Source organism: Penicillium subrubescens, assembly GCF_028828155.1.
Source record: "Penicillium subrubescens strain IBT 31985 chromosome Unknown utg000006l_segment0_segment0, whole genome shotgun sequence".
NCBI classification, from domain to species: Eukaryota; Fungi; Ascomycota; class Eurotiomycetes; order Eurotiales; family Aspergillaceae; genus Penicillium; species Penicillium subrubescens.
The window spans coordinates 504482-522061 of NW_026643156.1; the positions used below are offsets into that span (position 1 = coordinate 504482).

A 17580-nucleotide genomic window follows, 5' to 3' on the forward strand; every position below is an offset into this window, starting at 1 on the left:
GCAAGTGGTTCAGGTCAGGGCGACTGGATGATTGGGACAATTTCATTCGTGGGGACAAAGTGGACTTGACTAGAGATGCTCATTGGTTGAATCTGGTTTAATTCGGTTGATTTGAGTCGATTGTTTGGTTCAGCTGGGGCCTGAGGGGGTCCGATGCACAGTTGTCCGCAGGTGAGACAAGTACTTCTAAGTATACACACACATTATTTATTAAGAGACGGTACTTCTTCGGTACTTCATCTGCTGATCTCCCTCCCCCGATGTTAGTGACCACCTCCCCCTGGACCCCTCAACCTCAAACTAAATTAAAAGATCCTTTTTCAATCTCGGCTGTGGACCACATCTGATCGGCAGTTTCTTCGTAGAGATGATCTTTCAGGGTCATAATCTTGACTGTATACATACTCACTCGAAGATCAGATCGTCTTCACAATAAACACTCCAATTCCTAGGTAATTCTTAGGTACTGCTTACTGTAATTTCCCATCTGATTGTGTACTACCCTAGAGTACCCCCTGGAACTCCATTTCCCGGCGTCTAGTTTAGCCTTTTATCTACCGTTCGCTGCAAGGGACTTCAATTGTGTTGTGCAGCTTCCACCACTGACCACACACCACTTTCTCCTAAATTATACGTCATGATAGATCCTAAGGCCAGAAGGGGGAATAGAAATCCTCATGTTTACCTAGTTCAATTTAGAGAAAAAACAAATCAATTGTCTACAACAGTGTCGCTTATATATCCCGGTCTGTCAGCCGCCTCCGAACATGAAGTAAGCACAATACATATGGATCTAATCCACATGAGCTCAAAAATTAAAAGGGCCAATGCAAGGTATCCATAGACATAACAATTGACTCGGGCCATTGTTTGCCTCGAGAATCAATCTAATCAACAAACATCTGCTCCGAAAATAACCTCTATGCTACGGTCGGCGACCGACTCGGCGGATCCGCCCGAGTTCAAATGTACGGCCGTATAGCATACGAATACGAAACCACTCAACCGCCCAAGAGGTTGGGTTAGAATTATTTACCTCTATTCACAGGACAGTGAATCGATAGAGTCTCATATAGAAAAATAGTTTAAACCTGGTCATATACTTATTCTAAACATGAATACTCTACAATCTTCTTCTAGTTACTAAGTGTGAAGCTGCTGCGCCGTAGATGACAATCTATCTGCGGCACTATATATCCCATTCTAATGGGCCGGAAGACCCTGCAGAAAATCAATAACAAAACGAATCAAATTAGATTAAAGGACGCCGCATGGTCTTAAACAGGTTACAGAATGGCTGCACCAAAAAGCTTAAGTACTACCTATAGTACAGCTAGGACTAGGGACTAGCCTGAAACACGACTATCAGTCTGGACTGGGATAGTACCACTTGACTTGATTTGACGATGAGGCAAGGTTAATTGTACGTCGTTAATTTTGTGAATGAAATCTCTGATCTCCGATTAGATGAATGGTCTATGGACGGGATTTTGATACTCGAACCTATGGATGTAGGTACCTGACACCATGAACGCCCCAAACCATGAATGAACCCAGATATCTCAAACAGTAACCAACCCAAAACAACCCTTGGAAAGGATGGTCAACTCCAAGTATAAAAACAACCCAAACCCAAATCAAATACTCCCCCTTCCACCTCCCCCCTCAACCCCTCCGGGGGAATATTCACATCAAACCCCTCCTCAACACCAGCAACCCTCCCAACAACACACCTCGCGCCCTCCAAAAGCGAGCTCCCCTCCACACCAACACCAGAAGCATCCCGATGCTCAGCTCCAAGATGCAGCATAAGCTTCTCCAACCCCCCAAAACCCTGCACAGGACCCCCACGATCTCTACAACAAAAAATACACCCAAACAACCCCCCACCCGGCTTCACACTCCTTTTACAATTCATATGACTCTTCGCCAAAAACAACCATCTATACCTAATCCCTGTCCCCCCCATGCGTCAACAACCGCGAATCATAATTCGGATTATTGCGCGTTGAGTCCGGGGAAAGGGGCATTTCGAAGAAACACGTTCCACAGCGCCATTTCGATTCCATTCCGTAGTAGCCTTTTGGTTCGGAGTGGACTTTGAAGCCGCCGAGGCCGGATTGGACTTTCCAGGCGCCTTTGCAGAATCCGGCGTAGTTGTTTTCGGTGCTGGGGGGCCAGTAGGGGCGGGTTGATGAGGGGTTGGAGGAGGAGGTTGACGAGATTGTGGAGGTTGTGGAGGAGATGGAGGGGGTGTGCTGGGTTCGTGGCTGGAGGGGGGTAAGGTGGGGAGGGAGAGGGTGTGCTTGTGAGCACTGGGATAGGAGCGTCGTGGGAGTTTTGGCGTTGGGGGAGGGGAAGGTGTGGAAGGGGACGGTCTTGTGTAGGAGGACGGTGGTGGTGGCGAGGGAATGGGTTTGTGTAGTGTTCTTGTCGGATAGTTTCTTCGGCTCGGACTTGGGGGATGCAGCGTCCAGACTCGAAACCGCTGTCCATCATGGTGGATCTACGTTGCTCGGGGATTGGAGGGGGAGTCGGCTGCGCCGCCCACGGTGACTCCATGCCGACTAGGTGTCTGGTGTCGACAATATTCGTCCGATATACGACTTCAGGCATGGCTGGTTCAGGGATAGGCTCAGGGCTATAGGTTCGTTGCCGGTGCGTGTCTGTCGGTTCAGTCGCATCCATGATCCATGGGTTTTCAGTCATTTCAAGAGTGAGGTGGTCGACGTCTTTATTATTCCGGACAGATTGTGAAGGTGGAATCTCATGACGAGCGGAAGAAGGCTGATCTTCGTGGAGATAGTCCTGCATCTCTTCCCGCGCCTGATCTCGATGGAAAGTTTGTTGTGGTCGGCCTGTAGGGATTCGATCTCGCTGAAGATAATCCATATCAGCTCCATATATGCCGGCTGAACCCGAAGAGCCCTCCCGCGGCCGATCAATAATAGTATAATGCTGATCAGGCATCTCGGGCATTGGCGCGAGCCCCGCTCCAGGCACAAAGCTTCCATAGCGAGAGCCAGACTCGGGCCATGGGCTGTACATATCCCCCGAAGACTGTCGCCGACCAGGATAGGGACTGCTAGGGGAAATAATCCCGGAGGATCTTCGAGATTGCGACGGCGACGCTTGTTCCTCCATCTGACGAAGGAAGCCTATAATATCAGGGGGCGACCCTGACATGCCTCCCGATATGAGCCTACCTCCGGGGGAAGAAGGTAAACTCTGGATGTATCGGGAAGGCGAAAATTGAGCCTGGTAGTGATTCTCAATCAGATTGATCCAGTACCAAAGCCTTGACGCTGGATCGAATGGGACCGGGCCGAAATCTAATGGCGAGGGAATCGAGGCAGCCTGGGCGAGTCGCTGTTGCAAATTATGGAAGACCCAGATGGTATCCGTCCGACCGCGATCGGAAGCTTGAAGGAGAGCAAACATATTGAGCTGAGCGTTGTTCTCGCGCAGGTTCGCGAGGAGGGCGCGCTGCAGCTCGATGACTATATCCTTCATCTGCTCGCGGGCCACGCGGTCGCCGTCCTCGAACCGGCGGCCCATTTGACCGGCGTAGGAATTCCACTGCGTCATGATCTCTTCTTCCCCCCGCCGGAGAGACCAATCCAGATCGTTGGTGGTCGGCTCGGTGTTGATGGTCTCGGGGCGACGATGTTCCCTCCACTTTTTCTTGATGGCGCCGAAGAGCTTGTGGCCATCTTGGTAGGCGGAGACGACTGATTTTGAGCCGACTGTTGTTAGCTACGCTCCGGACGAGTCATGGCAGCGATTTGGGGATGTCTGGGAATAACTTACCTGCTGCCACACAGGCGATAACGGCGACCACCTCCGCCATTAGGATTGTTGGATACCGGTCAGAGGTGGACTTGGGAGCGACGAGAGAGGGAAGTCAGTCACACGAGTCGACGGCCGGAGATAAGAAGATGGGGTCGAAAGATGGACGATAGCAGTAATGAACTAGAGTTAATCACAGTCGCCGATAGACAAATGCATACCAAGGGAACAGCCAGGTCTTGGAAAAGGACAAGAAATTAAAAGAGCACGGAAAGAAGAAAATGCCCAGAATGCCAGACAACAAGAAGACCGGGGTTATCACCGACCGCTCTTATTCTCCCTGCGTCGTTCAAGGTGCCTGTGGGCAGTGCCCATGGTTAGTCGGGACATGGGAGCTTTCATCAGCAACAGCAGCAGCACAGACCACTCTGGGTCGTCATGGGTTGGTCGGTGTGTTTGCTGGGGAAAAAGGAAAAGAGGCGAACAGCCGGGGAATCGGGTTGGCAGTCCAGGCGCGCTAACCTGCATGTCTGTTGAGGGGAGATTAGGTGGCGGCCAGTGTTGAATGTAGATTAGCGAACAGGCGAGTTCCGGAGAGTCGGATGGAACTTATCACGGCTCAGCAGAGGTACTGCAGAGGTCAGTGACGCATGCATAGTCGAAGAAAGTACCGAGTACATTTGTACATACGGTAGTCCAGTCCTTGTCGTGAGTCCTGACCGGAGCACTCAGTCCGGAGTACCCGAGAACAGCAGACCAGCACACGAGAGAGAGGGGTCAGGATCAGAGTCAGAGATACCAAGAGACTAAAGAGGTGAGGCTGAGTCTCCTTGTGAGATTGTCCAATGCGCACTGCGGAAGTGTATGAAAGTGGAGAAACCAGCAGGACACATGGTCGACACTCCAATCCTCCCTCCAATGACGGGGGTGGAACTTGGACTCCCCTGCGCGAGGGCAGTGCAGGCCGAGGAATCAACCGCAGGACGGTCGGAAAGTATTTTGATGCCTTTGAAACCCGGGTGAAATTCTGCATGGATGCAGGGTCAAAAGCCAATTGTCTGGCTCGGAAGTTGAGAGGTTGTCCAGTGCCAGTCAAGTCGTGCCAGTCTTTAATGTTTACCCCGGAGATCCACTCCACTGGAGTGCCAGTGACATCATTCGGAACTATGAGTGGGTTTCAGAATATCTGATCGACCATTGACAAATTGTTTTATCTTTTAAAGATACAGAAAATTAATCAAATATGTGATAGATAGCTTGAAGAAATTCCCAACTGGCCCACGATAAATTGCTTGTTTGTTGATCTACACCGGTACTCAGGACTCGGGCCTGCCTAGGCCCTCCACTGCAATGTATCCAACAAGCCACCAGGTGAATCAGGCACCATCATTAGACTACGACAGATCAACGACCTGTAAAATTGGCCTTTTAGCCCAGTACAGATTATGACTCAATGAGAGGGCGAAAGGGAGCGCCCGGGCCTCATATGTAGTGCTTGTCTGGACTAGCCTTCTACCCTGGCCAGAGCCGCAAAATCATCCCTGACCTAGGCAGTCTAATTTCCTTTCTATTAAAACCCAGGCTGGAATGACGTACACCAGATGCGTAATTAAGGCAGGTTTCCTATTATTTGAGGGACATACTGGACAATTATCAATGTATCGAGGAGGTGATATGTCCATAGCATGATATCATACTATTTTGACTATGATTATCTGCATCTCAATCTAATTACTCTTGATCAAATCTAGGTATCAACTCTTTAATTACCGACGGTGAAGACTTTTCTGAAGTGATATGAGTTACACAGCAAGAGACGTGCCTCCCTATGACATATCACCTCTCCTTAACGAGCTGAAGCGAGCTATATTAATCGCGAGACTGTGCTTTCTGAGTCTGAACTGGCTTTTAGTGGTCGGAGTAGTGCCTTACCCATCCCCAGGGAGAAGATAGACATGCCATATTCAAGGTAGGTTTACCCGTAATAGGCAAATTCGGTTTAACAAGTTGGCCGCGAAGTCAATCCAGTTATGGGCAACAACGTATTGGTCAGAGATAGACAACAGCGTGCAGCAATCGGAGTAAAAAGAAAATTTATTAGGATGAACTTGAATTGAAGACTAATACTCAAGCAAAGCATAACAACTCGAGATGAAGAAATCATTAGACCGATAGATCCAGCGCTAAACAAACAACGCCAATCTTTAAATGCAGCCCACCTCCGGAGATATCATCGCAAAAATATGATCAAAACACAACCAAGACCAAAGTCAGACGAAACAATAAAAAAATCAACAACACCGTCCACGTTTCTGCGCAGTATTCATCACCTGAACCTCCTCAGCCTCCCCCACAGTCGGCGTCGCCAATCCCAACCAACTGCGTCTCTTATCACCATACCCCAACCTAAAACTCCCAGTCCCATCAACACCACCCGGCGTAAACGGACCGATAGGCACATCAATCCCGGGGGTCCCAACAGCCGACAACGCCAACTCAGCATCACGCCGATTCCGCTGCTCAACCAACTTCCGAGTAATCACCCGAAAAACCTCATCAATGCCCTCTCCATCCTTGGCACTAATCTCATGACAACAATCCCACCCAATCTCCTGGCCCCAGAACGCTGAACTGCGCTTACTATCAGGGCTCTGTAACACACCGGGACTAGCACCAGACGCACTCGTCCCGGTCCCACCACTGCCCCCAAACATAGCAGATCCAAAGCCCAGTCCCATGCTCATACCGCCCATCCCAGCCGTAGGCGGCGGCGTCGAAGCTCGACTCGGATACAACTGCTCGGCGACATACGCGATCGTTCGCTCAAATGGAACACGCCTCTTAGCCGGGTCCACGGCGACGATATCGCTCTTTGTGCCGACGACGTGAATCACGAGCGGGTCGGTATCGCCCTCGCCTGCTCCTCCTCCTCCGCCGCCGATATTCCGCCTCAGCTCGCGCAGCCAGCCGGCCATCTCCTGGAAACTGTTTTCGTCGGTGATGTCATAGCAGAGGAGGCAGGCGTGTGCGCCGCGGTAGTAGAGCCGTGATATCGAGCGGAAACGCTCCTGCCCGGCTGTGTCCCAGATTTGGAGGCGGACGGTGGTGTCGGAGGTTGTGTCGAGGACGCGCTTGGTGACGAAGGACGCGCCGACGGTGGAGGTGGTGGTGGCTGGGTTGAAGGCGTTGCGGACGTAGCGCTGGACGAGGGAGGTTTTGCCGACGCCTGGAGTTGAGGGTGTTAGTACATATACTCAGACTGGAAGACTAGATAAAGTCTTGTCTGTTTCTAGGTAAGAGGGGGATTACCTTGTGCGCCCAGCACGACTATCTTGGCCTCGAGGGAGGAGCTCATGGCGCGGGGTTGGGGCGAGCGGGGCCGACCGTTCGCATTCGCATGATCGGGGTGGGAGGGCCGAAAGAATGCAGCAATGAAAACTGCAGTTGAGAAACTCTCGAAAAATGGGCCAAAAAAGTGAAAAGATGAAGAAAAAGAAGATGAAAAAGTGTCCCTCCCCGCGATCCGCTAAAAACAAGGAAGACCCAAACAAAGCGGAATCAGCCGATCGATCGTGTTCCAAGGTTTGGGGTTTGTAGGGGGTCAGCTGCGGGTTGATCCTCCTTGCAACTTATTTCAGCCCAGACAAGTCACAAATTCTGAGTCAAGGGCTTACAGAGGGGCGCAAGGGCATGTGAAAAAGGTACTGCTTGTGACTCACTTAAGTATCGGCTGAATGAATTTTTCATAAAAATGATTTGGGTCATCTGTCAAACTGGTGAATATTCTTAGGTTGATTCTTATACTCGTGTTTTAAGCCTCATGCAGGGTTTCCCCAACTCCGTTCACACTAACAACTCACTAATGCCGAGGTTGATGCGGGCGCTAGCAAAATTATGACTTGCATACATCCTCTGCCACCATGCTCTGCTGGTACTACATGATTGAATCCGTATTCATTGAAAATTACGATCGGCGCCGTAGATAGAGGCTGAGGCTAATCGCACGCCAACTTGCGTTCCATTTTCTGATGGAGTGGAGAATAGGTACAGTGGGGTTTCATAATTAGAATCATCTTATCAATCACAAGTTGAATGACAGACTCGAAAATGATACCCAAGCCAACAAGAAAGACCTTTAAAAAGACCTTTAAAAAGACCTTTTAAAAGACCTTTCAAAAGACCTTTCAAAAAACAAGAAGGGGAAGTATATCAGTGGAGACTGCTGCATGTTTCTACATATCTTTTTACATATCCACAACCTGGGTAGAGGCGAGTCTGTTCACTAGACTACCCTTTGACGATGCTCGGAGACTTCGTTATCGCTCTATGCTCCGCCCCTGTATTGTGTACGGTGGTAACACATTGAAGTGGGGAGCTTGTTTCCATAGATATCTCCTTTGACACCCGAGGGGGTTGTGGAAACCTCCCCACCCCAGAAACCGTTTCCAGATATTCTTCATGTTTCCGAGGGCCTTAGAGTCGCTCAGACAACCCCCTCGAGTGCTAAAGGAGATATCTTAACGACTCCAAGGCCCTCGGAAACACGAAGGATATCTGGAAATAGTTTCTGGAGTATAGAAGCTTGCTTGTTTCCGCAGATACCTCCTTTGAGACTCGAAGGAGTTGAACCGGCACGGGCTCATCCTGGAGGAGACAATCACAAGGCCTAGGAGAATGTATGTCGTTCAAACATGTGCATCTAGACTACTCGGGGTCTTGCACGTAGTCCTTGAGCTTTTTGCGTTGCTTAGGTGTCCAGATGTTCAAGTCAAGGGGACAGTTCCTGAATAGACCGGCAAAGTCGTAAATTCGTTCTCGAATCTTCAATAGATGGTCAAGGAAAGTAGGACCCTTGCGAAGTATGAACGGAGGGTCAAGGAAAGACGAATATGCAGGAGAGTGTGGGAAGCCGGGCGGATGCAGGCCCGATTGGCGCCATAGGTGGCTATCAGGTGCTGGTGTTCACAGGGGGATACTGGCTATCAATACCCGAAACTCCACTTCTTAATATGCGAGCATCTCGCCGACAGCAAGATTCCAGTCAGTTTCGACTGTATGGGATGGCGTCGCAGAAGTTGGTCTGTAGGAAGTAAGGAGAAGAAAACGATGAAGGAGAAGAAAAAGATGAGGAAAGAGCGACGTATTCAGGAATAGAAGAATGAATATACCTATGATTTCCCTGCCCCCGACGCTCTTTAACGCTTGCCGGTCCTAGTCATCAATGATCCAGTGTACAGTGGCTTCGAACCCGATGATCGAGAGGTTTTGGAGAGCGTTAGTATCCAGCGGGTGAGGAGCGGGAATATCCGAAAAGTGTGCAGTGCAGAGTCTTCCGACCTTGCTGTAGCAAGAGCAAATGTAAATAAGAAATGGGAATACGCTGCAAGCTGATCTGAAACAGCCGCAGGAACTTCCCTAGCTCTGCGAAGGACTTCCAGCATTATCTAGTTTGACAAATTAGACCAACAATGTAGTAATGCCTTTCGTTAAGAACTTACCTTGATTGTTATTGCCCTATACGCATTAGGCATTTCGAAGGTGACAATAAGGTCCATAAAATAATTTAAGGCAGCTATAGTCAAAAACTTCTCGCTCTCGGGGAATATCGAGGTCATACAACTCCACTGTTTCAGACCGACAGTGGCGTCGAAATCGATTAATGAGAGGTTTCGGAGAGCCGATCGGCCCTTTGTTCTTGTTCTATATGAAGTGCTAGCGCATACTCTGAATGAAGGATATGAACGTGTGGATGATTATGAACGACGACCTGGACCTGATCATAGGGACCTGCATGGCCACCTACACCTTCTGTACTAGATGGATGAACGAGAGCTCAATCCAGACTAAGTCCACAGGACCGTCCTTAAGGGTAAGTAACTCTAATATCGGGGCTATAAGGGTGACCCTATATACGCGCAGACGCTTAAACGTCAACAACGTCGTGCTTAAGCTCGGGCATAACAACATCATCGCCGAGTGGTTCTGCGGCTCCAGCATCGCCAAGTTCGTGTACATCGTGACCGGGTAGTTCGTCTCGTAGCATATCGCGGCCCTGTACAGCAACACGGACTGCAGGCTGATCGGCACTGCATTAGCGTGTTTCCCGTCGTGGATCGGCTTGAACACGGGCTCCCGGATCATACCCACCATCATAGGCTCGCACATGCGCACTTGTCTGCTAACGACGAGGTCCTTGTCCTTGGCCTCGACCGTATGCGCGTGGCCAATGACCGCGATCTAGCTGCACATCATGTGAATGGTCACGCCGTCGCTATCGTCCATGCTCGTCTCCAAGTTCTCCTCCGAGACTGAGGTCCTGCGCCCGTCGTTTTTGTGGTCCCCGAAGCAGGTTCTGAGCGGAAACTGAGCGGAAACAGATGCTCGAACTCGCGGGGAATGGCCTCTTGATCTTCACCGACGCGCTCTCGTTCGTGTGCTCCCGGAGCTCGCTGGAATGTTTCCAAGTTGAATTCGTATCAAGACGCGAGTACTACGCGAGGTAGTACTGCCTCGCCATCAAGCCGCTCCTCGTCTGGCAGGGGAACATGAACTCCGGCAACGAGCTGAGGCTCCCGACTTTTCGATGGAAGATGTCTGTTGACGCCAAGAAAAAGGTGTGGGGCGTGGGCGTGGGGGCCGCTGCGCGACTGGAATGGTATGACATGCAGATGCGGGACCTTTAACGTCGACGAGGCTCAAGCGATGAGCCTACCCATTCTAGGAGTCCAAGGCGGTAAATAGGGTTGAATCTACTAGTGGTAGTCTTATGATTGTAGCGGCTAAATTCTAATCGTCAGAAAATTTTTGACTCTGCATTCTTTTACTTCAATAGTTGGCGACAAAATAACAATCGTTCCGGCGGTCTAGTGGGTCGTTTCAAATCAATCAAACATCCAGGTCCCAACAGATATTGACGGTCCTTCCCAAGCATACCTCTCTCGCGAGATTTCTCTGACCTATCTCAGAAGTACATGTAGATTGTATTCAAAGCCCGCAGAGAACAAGGTCTGGTGGGATATGAATCATTTTCATTTGTCGGCTGTGAAAGGCGTACCCGATCATGGGTACGGTCAGCTACTGTTTCGCTATCAAAAAATTAAGGCAATCGGAAGCGTGTAAAACTTGCCATTATCGTTAAAGTGAAAGTGGACGACAGACTACTCTCTTCATGCTGTAATTCGTGTGCGAATTGTCTTGGGCGGTTTGCGGGCCGTCAGACAAATTGTTTTTTGAAATTAGTTTTATTTCTTGATTCACACCCTGTTCCATCGTGTAAACTGGCGTGTGGGTTTCTTCTGAGCTTTCAATAAAGGTATTCCAGGGTTCATTGCTGCGCGGAATGGCCTCCAGTTGAGTCCCAGGAGGCATGTGTTGCATGTGATCATATCGCCTGAGCCAGTTGAAATCCCGACAAACCTTCGAAATCATCTCTCCTATCATACTTGAACCGTGAAATCCAGTAATAACACCGGCGGTCTATAGAACACAGTCTACTGTGCGTATCAATGAGCCGATAGAACCGACATCCATGACTTCGAACCTGAACGTTCCTCTCATCGCCTTCAAGATATTTTGAAAGAGAATAAGTTGAAGACATCTCTGAACGAAGGAATTTTCTATTGAGTGAGATCTTCATACATGCCAGGGTTTATTGGAATTACTGAAAGACAAAATGGTATATTGCTAATGAATGGAATAAATAAGTCTACTTCACAAGACACGAATCCGTGGACGCCTGGCGCTCTCAAAGCTCTAACATATCCCTCTAATTCACCTTACCATAATTCGGAAACTCATCATTGGTGATCTGAAGAGTGAGTGCATAGATACCCACACCGAAGGCGAACATATCCTTATAGTCATAAATATTGAAAGGACCACAAAGGTGGATGGGGAGACAAGCCCGCGCGGGTTGTGCACCTCCGCTTTTCAAAAACTCCAGATAAGCAGGCGAGCACTCAGCGACGAAGATCCACGCCTCAATACCGAATTGGCAAGGTATGACATATCTAAAGAGTCAGCATTGTCAGAACTTGACTTGCGGACATGACAGTCTTACCGTGGAAGTGGCTTGCCGGCTTCGTTGCAGTGGTAGATCCAAGTGACCATTTCCAAGCCAACCTGCCTTAGGATATTTCCGAAGTAGCGCGACCGAAGGACGTTTGGCTTGACCTCAAGTATTGCGTGGGAAAACTCTTTGGAATCCGGTAATTGACTCAGCTGTCCATCTGCGACCGCGGTGATTCGTGCTTTGCCCCGAGTCATTGTGAATGGGGGCTTGCTACTTGTCCACTCCAGCGGTGTCGGAATCGCCATGCAGAAAGCCCGCAACAATTCGACGAATGTTGCGTTGACGGGATCCTCCGCTGTTGGCAACTCGACACTCTCTGAAGGCCTGGCAGATTTAACTTCAAGGTCTCGAAAAATTGCTGAAGCGCCCGTGGAACTCTCGGTCTCATCGGATCGCTCTTTCACATGCTCACGGATATTCGAACCGAATTGGGGGTATTTGTCGCTCAGGTTCAATTTGGAGAACATATCTGCCACCTTGCTAGTTGCCAGCTCAATATTCTTCGATTCCGTGGGCGAATGACCTCTCTTGCGTTTATTCCTATGTTTGATGGAAGGGCGTATACGTCTGCGTTTGCCTCCACGTTTCCCACTGTTCGTTGCCGCAGTCTGACTTCGAGTCTGCGGGCGACGACCTCCAGTCTGGCGAAGGACACCGCGAAGCTGAGCCTTGCGAATTAAAGAAAAGATCCCCAGGTAGATGTTCCTCAACGGAGAATCGCCGGACTCATACTTGGAAATATCGTCGAGGTATGCCTCCAAGTCCCCAAATTTGCAGAGCATGTTCACCGACTTGTTCTTGACATGGGGGGTTAAGGCGAGAAGCTCCCCGAGCTTCGATTTGGGGTTCCATAGCTCGTTTGGGGTCGTCAACATGAAGTAGACATTCAAGGTCAGGAAATATGACTGTTGGACGGTGGAACCCGAGCCCCAACCAAGGATGTCGCTGAACTTGACTTCTATCGCTTTTTTACCGAACGGAGCATGTTTCTTAGCCTCATCAAAGATCTGGTTCAAACGCTTTTCGTCCGGACGTTTGTGTAAGAGGTTCATCTCTTGTAACATTTCCGTCTTGTCAAATTCTTTGATGATTGGGCCCTTGATTTTGAGCTGTGTGGCAAGTCGTTCGAGACTATTCGTGTCGAAGGGCAAGTTTGCCTTCCCCATTTCCGTTTTGAACCACTCTATCTATCTTGTAAGCTCACTGATCGCATCCCATGGGAATTGAAGTACTTAACGCACTTTTGTCAGACATTTTGGCCGCGAAAGTGACCAGTGCCGTTGTATGAATGGGCAGACTTCAACTTTGACTGTTTCTGGTAAGCTGAGATGATCAAACTTGAGACCACTGGACAAGGACGGTCTGAACTCACCAAAGAGGGCTGAAAGGAACTTTCAGGCAAGACCACGAGAGAACCGAGAGACCGGAGGTACAAGACGGGAGGAGAGAGACGAGGGAAGTGAAGTGGGGGTTTGTGGGGGAGGGGGAAAGGGCTTTCTAAGAAAGCCCCTGAGGGGGGATGAATAGGGTCTTCTAAGAAGACACCTGAGAGGAGGGCAGGGAGTCGGGCAGGGGATCATAGTGTCAGTGTATCGGGCAGGGGAATAATGACCAGGCGATAAGCTATTGAGCATACCTATGACTGGTGGGGGTGATGTTGGTGAAGAAGAAGAAGAGGAAGAGAAAGAGGAAGAAGGGGAGGAAGAAGAAGAATAAAAAGGGTAAGGCGACTGGACAGGCTCAGTCATGTGCACTACCAGCGCGCCTTCCCAAATAGGAAAGTAGAGTCAGCGACGCGGCCAAACACCGCGGCCTTAGGCCTGAGACGCGTGGGTAATACCATCCAGCGAGGTTTTCTTCTTTTGCTTTTCCCACTTCGTCTTCACATCTCCCACCAATCCTCTGCAAGCTCTTCGTCTTCCCACACATCTTGTCCAGACGAAGCTTCGCGTCGCCTGAGCCTCACAAAGTGTGAGTTGGAAGCCTTCAAACCACCAGGCATATACTTGATTTACTGATGAACTGATCGATAGGCATCAAATCAAGCTGGATGTCCTGCCAGTCCGCACTGCTCGGTCCTTTGTTCCCTGCCCGATCCCCATCCACATTGATTCCCCTGCCCTCCTCCCTGCCCTCCTCTCAGGCGTCTTCTTAGAAGACTCTTTTCATCCCCCCTCAGGCGCTTTCTTAGAAAGCCCTTTTCCATCCCCCCTAACCACCACTACACTCTCTATTTCTCCTCTCCTCTGCCTTCTCCTCGCGCAATGGAGGTACCCACTGCTGGCAGTATGGCCAACGCGTTGTTTGCCCCCGATCCCTTCGATAAGCCGCTCGGTTATGACTGCCCTACCGACCTGAGGACTATGGCAATCAAGTGGAGACCATGCCAAATGACGGTTGGAAACGAGCTATTCTCCGGCAAATATCATATCGTTCTTGACTCGCAGCAACCGAGAGTGGCCTTCACACTCCGTACCAAGCAACGAGGTCAAGTGGTATTCACTGCCAAGAACTGTTCGATTGAGACCGGCTTCGATCGAGATGATCCGGCTTTCGTCAACCAGTACCGTCATCGGTTAAAGATAGAGCGACCTCGACTTGCGTTCATCAAGATCCGACCCTCCGCACAGCCACCAATTCCTTCCGCGGAGAGAGAAGAACCCATCGACAATACAGAACGTAGGGATTGGAAGATCCTCAATTCGGTCCGCTGGGAAGAGAACGAGGCCGTCATCTGGATCCCGCATGAGGAGAAGGATGTCCAGAAAGGCCAAACCTGCTTCAATCGGCTGGGACGACTCGTGCAGCTTGTCCGCACTAATGCTGATGGTCAACCAGAGCCACAGCCTAAAGCCTACTGGTTCTACGCAAGAAACCCAGTGACAGAAAACTCCGATCGCAGTCCACCCATGCCATGGCTGTTCGATTCTCATGACCGCTACGCTGAGCTGAAACCGCATGATCCCTTCTTTATTGATGAAGAGGACAGAAGCTCGATCCTGGTAGCAGCGACGCGAAATGAGCGGGACTACCAGAAGGCCTCGCTTTTGGAGATCTTCAATCTTGAGCGTGTCCATAAAGCTCGTTTGCGGACAGCCGGCCAAAATGACTGGTGGTACGTCGATGTGACCGTCAACGCCCAGCAGTTCCCTACACTGTCCTCCTCGACACAGGTGAGGTTCGCTATTCGAGATCCCGCCAACTTAGAGACACGGCTAGCCAAGCAAGAGCTCAATCTCGAGGGCTTGGTCGTCAGTGACAACGATTCCTTCAAAGCAGATTTCACAATGTTTGTTCGAGCCGAGCTTCAAGCATATGAGGGTCAAGATCTCGTAGTTACTGCGATTGTGACTCCTAATTTGCTACCGGTCAACGAGCAATTAGTGGCCCTCGAAGCCGTTGGCCAAGTGAAATGCTTTGGAGATATGCCAGAGAACAAGAACAAAGGGTACTCGTTGCGAAAACTGGTCCTTGGCCATGGGAGAGAGGTCGACCCCTACTGTCCGGATTACTTCGAGCTAAACCTTCGCGATATATCATCCATCGAGCAAGCCAAGCAGGATGAGTATCTCAAGCATATCGAGAAGGTCGTGCCACTCGACACTGAGCAAGCTCAAGCAGTGAGGAAGTCGACCGTCGCGGTTCCTGGAGGTGTGCATCTCATCGTGGGCCCCCCGGGTACAGGGAAGACCAGAACCGCGAAACGCATTATTCTCACCCTGGCATCACTCGGTCTTAAGGTTCTGGTAGTTGCGGGATCCAACAAAGGTGTGGATAATCTCTTCCATCCATTGTACGAGGCGACGAAGAATGACCAGCGTTTTCGAAGCTGGTGTGGCACAGTCGTTCGCTTCAGATCGCCCGCATGCCAATTCGCGACGATCCGACAAGATAGTGCCAAGCGGGGACCGAACAACACGCCTGAACTCTCGGACGTGGAGCGCGAAATTGAGAAATGCCAGACCCACACGCTAGTTCTGAAGCATGCCCGCAATACACCAACGGACCAGTGGAGCGCCATCTTTTTGGAATTGCTGGAAAAAGATCGCAAGTCAGGAGTCCAAGGGCAAGAGCAGATAAAGTTCCGGAGTGCGTACGAACACCTGATGCGGCAAGTTTTCGCAATGAAGAGCATCAGAGTCGTTGCAAGCACGCTCAGTACTTCCGCTCAAGAGGATTTGCGGCTGGCGTTCAAGCCAGACGTTGTCATCTGCGATGAGTCAGGTCAATGCTTGGAAGGGGATCATATGATCCCCTTGACGAAAAATGCCGAGACCGTCCGCGCTGTCATCCTGCTTGGTGATCCTGACCAGCTTCCGCCAACAGTCACCTCGGAAGGTCAGCAAAATGAGGGTGCGCAGTACCTCAAGCGCTCCTTGATGGCTCGTCTTGGCGAGTGCGGTTATCCTTCTACCTTTCTCAATGTCAACTATCGCAATCACCCGCAGATCCTTGCCCTGTTCAATCGGCAGATCTACAACGGTCGTTTGACCGCGAGCCCGATCAACAGTCAGCCCGAGCGCGTAGGGGATACCTGGGATGAGTTTACAAGGAAGCGCCACCACTTCCACGGCCAAAACATAGCTGGTATCCGACGCTTGTTCATCAGCGTCATCGGTTATGCGGAGAAGGAGGAACATGGCACCTCGTTCGAGAACCAGTCGCAGGCAGTGGTCATTCGGCATCTCCTCGCTGAATTGTATTCGTTCCAGACTGCCGCAGGTCAGAAGATCAGTGCTGAAGATGTCATGGTCATCAGCCCTTACAAGGCTCAACGCCGGCTTATCTCCCGCATGCTCAAGGATAGTAGCCTAGCAGTTCGCGACAATCTTACGGTTGACGCTGCGCAGGGGCAGGAGGCACCGATTGTCCTGCTTTCCTTGACGAAACCCGGCAAGGACATAAGGTCCTTGGGCTTTGTGGCAAGCAAGGAGAGGCTGAACGTAGCCTTGAGCCGTGCGCAAAAGGTCTTGATCGTGGTCGGCAATATGGCAGCTTGGAACGAACAGTTTATGACCTCGGTTAAACGGCTTGAGAGCGCAAAGGTCCTTCGAGGGCTTTTTGAGGATGTCAGGCAGGAGGAACACGTCTTGACCTGGGTCGACCGGCGCACGGTGACTGAAGTTGATCCCGAGCCAGGTTATATCTACTACAGCCATGTCAAAGCTCCTCGCCTGGCGCATCCGGTTATGCCATCTCAGCAAGATGCCATGGACATTGACGAACCCGAGCAAGAGTTTCCGGCACGTGGAACTCCTCCCTTCGTTGGTCTTCCGCCACGGTCTATGCCTTTTGACCATGCTCAGCCTGAGCCCCTCGGCGGCCCTCCTCAGGCCGTGCCCTCTAGCCTTCCACAGCCTGCTCCTTTTGCCCTTTCGCACCGTCCGGCCTCTGGACTTCCTCAGAACCTGGCTGTGTCGTTGCCCGCTCGCCCTCCATCGCCAAGTGAAGACCAACGAGCAAGGGACGACAGGCTTGCGGAGTTGGAAGCTAGAAGGCATGCTGCCATGGAAGGTCACATGCAGCACCAAGCAGATTCTGCGAGGGAAGCTGCACGAGTGGCGTGGTACGACAGGCAGATGCGCGACCTTCGAAACCCTCAAGGCTCACGAGGCTCCAGGCAAGAACGCGCTCGTTCTAGAAGCCCGAGGCGGTAAATCGGTTGAAATCCGGTAGTGGTCATTTGGCATGGTCTGGTAGCAGTTCCAATGCTGAAGAAT

At 50.7% G+C, this 17580-nt stretch overlaps 6 protein-coding genes across 6 annotated transcripts; 3 read left to right on the plus strand and 3 right to left on the minus strand.

Annotated features, from left to right (window-relative positions):
- Window positions 1-1998: 1998 nt before the first annotated feature.
- Window positions 1999-3850, minus strand: N7473_008727 (uncharacterized protein; the record flags this gene model as incomplete). The annotated part of the gene is made up of 2 exons (XM_057154667.1): window positions 1999-3731; window positions 3811-3850. 2 exons carry the CDS (start codon window positions 3848-3850, stop codon window positions 1999-2001), a joined length of 1773 nt encoding a protein of 590 aa, XP_057005797.1.
- Window positions 3851-4079: 229 nt separating this feature from the next.
- Window positions 4080-4310, plus strand: N7473_008728 (uncharacterized protein; the record flags this gene model as incomplete). Its single annotated transcript, XM_057154668.1, has 1 exon — window positions 4080-4310. One exon carries the CDS (start codon window positions 4080-4082, stop codon window positions 4308-4310), a length of 231 nt encoding a protein of 76 aa, XP_057005798.1.
- A 1555-nt stretch (window positions 4311-5865) lies between these two features.
- Window positions 5866-7352, minus strand: N7473_008729 (Rab family GTPase). Its single transcript, XM_057154669.1, has 2 exons — window positions 7099-7352; window positions 5866-7015 (listed from the first exon to the last, which is right to left on the minus strand). Exons 1-2 carry the CDS (start codon window positions 7142-7144, stop codon window positions 6081-6083), a joined length of 981 nt encoding a protein of 326 aa, XP_057005799.1. The 5' UTR covers window positions 7145-7352; the 3' UTR covers window positions 5866-6080.
- A 2165-nt stretch (window positions 7353-9517) lies between these two features.
- Window positions 9518-10101, plus strand: N7473_008730 (uncharacterized protein; the record flags this gene model as incomplete). Its single annotated transcript, XM_057154670.1, has 2 exons — window positions 9518-9813; window positions 9885-10101. 2 exons carry the CDS (start codon window positions 9518-9520, stop codon window positions 10099-10101), a joined length of 513 nt encoding a protein of 170 aa, XP_057005800.1.
- A 1453-nt stretch (window positions 10102-11554) lies between these two features.
- Window positions 11555-13114, minus strand: N7473_008731 (uncharacterized protein; the record flags this gene model as incomplete). The annotated part of the gene is made up of 3 exons (XM_057154671.1): window positions 11555-11798; window positions 11849-13043; window positions 13102-13114. The coding sequence occupies 3 exons, from the start codon at window positions 13112-13114 to the stop codon at window positions 11555-11557; spliced, it is 1452 nt and encodes a 483-aa protein (XP_057005801.1).
- A 1010-nt stretch (window positions 13115-14124) lies between these two features.
- Window positions 14125-17517, plus strand: N7473_008732 (P-loop containing nucleoside triphosphate hydrolase protein; the record flags this gene model as incomplete). Its single annotated transcript, XM_057154672.1, has 1 exon — window positions 14125-17517. The coding sequence occupies one exon, from the start codon at window positions 14125-14127 to the stop codon at window positions 17515-17517; it is 3393 nt and encodes a 1130-aa protein (XP_057005802.1).
- Window positions 17518-17580: the final 63 nt, after the last annotated feature.

Coding starts and splice junctions, on each gene's coding strand:
- N7473_008729 (XM_057154669.1), bottom strand. CDS start 7,144: ATGAGCTCCTCCCTCGAGGCCAAGATAGTCGTGCTGGGCGCACAAG. Junction 7,016..7,098: donor AGTCGTGCTGGGCGCACAAG/GTAATCCCCCTC, acceptor CCTCAACTCCAG/GCGTCGGCAAAACCTCCCTC.